Source organism: Hippoglossus stenolepis, chromosome 17 (genome assembly GCF_022539355.2).
Source record: "Hippoglossus stenolepis isolate QCI-W04-F060 chromosome 17, HSTE1.2, whole genome shotgun sequence".
Taxonomy (NCBI): Eukaryota; Metazoa; Chordata; class Actinopteri; order Pleuronectiformes; family Pleuronectidae; genus Hippoglossus; species Hippoglossus stenolepis.
This window is the reverse complement of record NC_061499.1, coordinates 4539516-4542973: the sequence shown is the minus strand read 5'-3', so window position 1 is coordinate 4542973 and position 3458 is coordinate 4539516. Positions and strand designations below refer to the sequence as shown.

General features: G+C 46.7%; 1 protein-coding gene across 1 annotated transcript; it reads left to right on the top strand.

Moving 5' to 3' along the window:
* Positions 1-2235, top strand: edn1 (endothelin 1). The gene is made up of 5 exons (XM_035183103.2): positions 1-144; positions 438-591; positions 872-1024; positions 1143-1214; positions 1377-2235. Exons 1-5 carry the CDS (start codon positions 84-86, stop codon positions 1513-1515), a joined length of 579 nt encoding a protein of 192 aa, XP_035038994.1. The 5' UTR covers positions 1-83; the 3' UTR covers positions 1516-2235.
* Positions 2236-3458: the final 1223 nt, after the last annotated feature.

The following is a 3458-nucleotide window of genomic DNA, read 5'->3' as shown; positions in this document are numbered from 1 at the left end:
ACCGCAGCTCTGAGGACGGTCCCTGGATGATTATTTTTCCACCTCTGCAGGATTATTTTGTTTATCATCACTAACTGAAGAAGATGGATACATACGTTTTGATTTCCGTGTTATCAGTGATGTGCTCGTGGAGCCTGTGCACAGGTACGTGTTTGCGCATTCTTTTTTCCAAACAGCAATAAAAACCAATTCCAAGAATTCCATCCGAGCATCAAAGAAACAAACTTGATTAAAGTTTAAAAACGTTTAAGCAACGACTGAACAACTTGTCAAATCTTTACGCGTTTTAAACGAGAATCCAAAGTCTCTGTGCGTAATTTCCAAGCAGAATCCTGCTGCACTTTAGATCTGCACCTTCCTCACACATTGGACCAGCAGCCGATAGTTCTGCAGTGTTTCGATAACAGTGATTGACCAGTGATTGATTTCGTCCACAGTTCTGTCGTCTCCCGTCGGAGAGAAACCCGCAGACTCCCGCAGCGTCTCCCGGGGGAGACATGTGCGCACGAAGCGCTGCTCCTGCGACACTTTCCTGGACAAGGAGTGCGTGTACTTCTGCCACCTGGACATCATCTGGGTCAACACACCTGAGTAAGTCCTTCTGCACTGAGTCAGTTAGTGTGCGGCTCCATAGAAGCTTTTCTTTTTAACGTTGAAACGCGTTTAAAGTGGGAAAAAGATACGAAAAAGATCATATAAATGTTTTTTTTAGTAAATGGAGGTTAAAAGTAAACGTGTGCGGGTGTAGTTGAAAGTTTGATTCATTTTACTAGAAGTTCAAAGAGTAAAACAAAACTTATCGCGTTCATTCGTATGCGCATTTTTTTATGATTGTTTATTTCTGATATTAATCGTGACCTGTTCTCTCCAGGCGCGTGGTCTCTTACGGACTGGGCAACGCTCCGAGGACGAGGCGCGCGCTGCCGGACTCCAGGGCAGCCAGGAGCGCGCCTCGCTGCCGGTGCGTGCGTGAGAACGACAGCACGTGCAGCAGCTTCTGTCGCCAGGACAACGAGCATCTCAGGTATGAAGAAACGTTTCTTCATCACCACGACAGAGTGAACGTTTTGTCTCCACCTTGGTGTGAGACTTTCTTCTCCTCCATCGTGTCTCTGACCTCTGACCTCATCCTGTGTTTTCAGGTCTCAGACGTCGCAGGACACCTTGATCCCCACGGAACACAAGCCGGCAGCTGACAGGAGCAGGATTAAGAGGTAAAACAACTTCTCAGGAGGAGGAGGAGGAGGAGGAGGCATAAACCTCAAAGTCTATTTGCTAAATAAATGGACATGATAATTACAAGCTTCGGCAACACAGAGGTCTTTCACATGATGGATTGTTTCAGATGTCTGATTGTCTTCTGTCTTCGTCCGCAGGTGGAGAAAGAGCAACAAGAAACAGGTGTCGGCCGGCGTGCTCAGGGTCGCCTTGAAAACCCGCCTGCTGCTGGAGGAGTGGAGGGTGAGGCGGCGCCACAGGGCGAGGGCGTGGGAGGGCGAGAGCACGGCCCCCTAAAGACGACACATCACCTCCACACCTTGTAACTCAGAGGGGGGGAAAGGCTTTCGTAACCACGGGCCCTATCTCCTCAGCCGTCTGCAAGCAGGGGCCCCTCGGCAGGGCACCGGAGAGCCGACGCGAGGCCGGGCGAACTATCTCCAGGTCGACCTCAGGGCTCCGGGGTCAGAGGGCGTCTGCGGCAGAGCAGAGGGCGTCCTACACACTCGGCCTCATCCGACAGAGGGGCGAGGTCAGAGACAACACGGGGAGAGGACGGACGCGAGCTGGACACAGTCTGTGGAGTCCAGGACACTCGGTCAAATATCATTTCAAAAACACTTGACTTCACTGGAGGGATTCAACACAAATACCCCCCCCCCACCCCCACCCGGTCCCAGGCAGTTCTACTTCTTCTATTTCAAAATGACAAACATTCAAGACGTTTTCTCACCGACTGAAGATATTTAACCGTGTTTTTATGTAACAGTGTCGAGGACACGTCCCCGCGGCCACAGCGGCTGCCGGGAGTTTCTCTAACCGATGTGATCCCCGACGTCTTTGTCGTAATTTATGATGTGAAATGATGTTTACGTGTGTTGTTATTTATTTATTCTTTGTGCACGTTGTCGTTTGATGGCCACGTCGGTGCATCGCGTTTGGTTTATTTCTATGAAATGTGTCATCGTCAAGTTGCCATATTGTGGCTGAATGTTAATAAAATATTTTTACACAATATTTTAAAGCAACTTCCTTCATTATTATCCATCATCCATCCATGTTTTTTTTTGTTTAAGCAAGTTTATGCATCACTACTAACGACTCCCGCTATTTCCATAAAACTCCATGAAGGGAGATGAAACATGACCCCGAGAAGAAGCCATGAACTTTTGTGGCAGATTTTTATTTAATTTCTCAAAAGAATAAATAATGGATCTTGATTTTATAAAATCTGGCTTGTTTAGAGGACTGATATGTGATTCTGTGCAATTTGGTGCAGATCCAGATAAGAATCCAGATCTAGTGAATTTAAATATGGTTTCTTAAGGGGACTGTTGGGCCTTGACAGAGGTTCGTGTTCAATTTATTGCAGCACTTATCCTGCACCGGAAACAAACCATTCATACTCACATTCACAGCCACGGACCACTCAGCGTCTCCAGTTAATCAGAATGTCTTTGAACAAGCACAGACACAGAGAAATAATGCAAACTCATACCAGGATTCTGGATTCTTCCTCCTGTGAGTCGAAAAATGCTGAAGCACTTCAACCTGATTATGTGCGATGTATTCGACCTGTGAAGCTGAAATAAGTCAAGTTCAGGGGAAAAGCAGAGAACTTGGACAGAACTACGCTGAGCTCAACACATGCAAATTAAGAAAACACATGCAAATTGAAAAAAACACGTTTAAATTAAGAAAATAACTTCATGGATTTGACGACACAAGTTATTGAAGTGATGGAACTTCACAAAGCGTTGAACTGCAGCAGGTTCATCACTTTTTTTCGGTCCCCTGGAAACATTTCCGTTCGCAATTTGCAGCGCGTCGAGCTCTCTCGGTACAAAACACTAAAAAAGAGCTCGAGCTTGTTGAAAAAACAGACAAAAAGTAAAAGTGAAAGAACAACAACGTGAGACGCAGATGGGGATAAAGACAGAGACAGACTCCGATGTGATAACCACAAAGTGTTGATGTGTAAGACACCGAGGCCCAGAGCCGTAAAACCCTGCTCGCGCTGCACTTTCATCTCGGTGCCAGTGTGTACACTGCAATTTCTACATCAGCTGAGGGGAGATTTAGAGTTTTCCCTCAGCAGCTTGGATTTCAAAGACGCGATCCAGCGAGCGCGTCGTCTGTTTTCCAGCCCTGTAATGATCTGCTTTGTTTCCAAACACTTCACAATTATCCTGCCAGGCCGAGATGTTCGAGTGACTCAGCAAAATCCAAGAGATCATGAG

What these genes read in the sequence shown, in the direction of transcription:
- edn1 (XM_035183103.2), top strand. Translation starts at nt 84, where the DNA reads ATGGATACATACGTTTTGATTTCCGTGTTATCAGTGATGTGCTCGTGG. An exon ending in CTCGTGGAGCCTGTGCACAG is followed by an intron (nt 145 to 437) that starts GTACGTGTTTGC and finishes TTTCGTCCACAG; the next exon opens with TTCTGTCGTCTCCCGTCGGA. An exon ending in CAGGACAACGAGCATCTCAG is followed by an intron (nt 1,025 to 1,142) that starts GTATGAAGAAAC and finishes CTGTGTTTTCAG; the next exon opens with GTCTCAGACGTCGCAGGACA.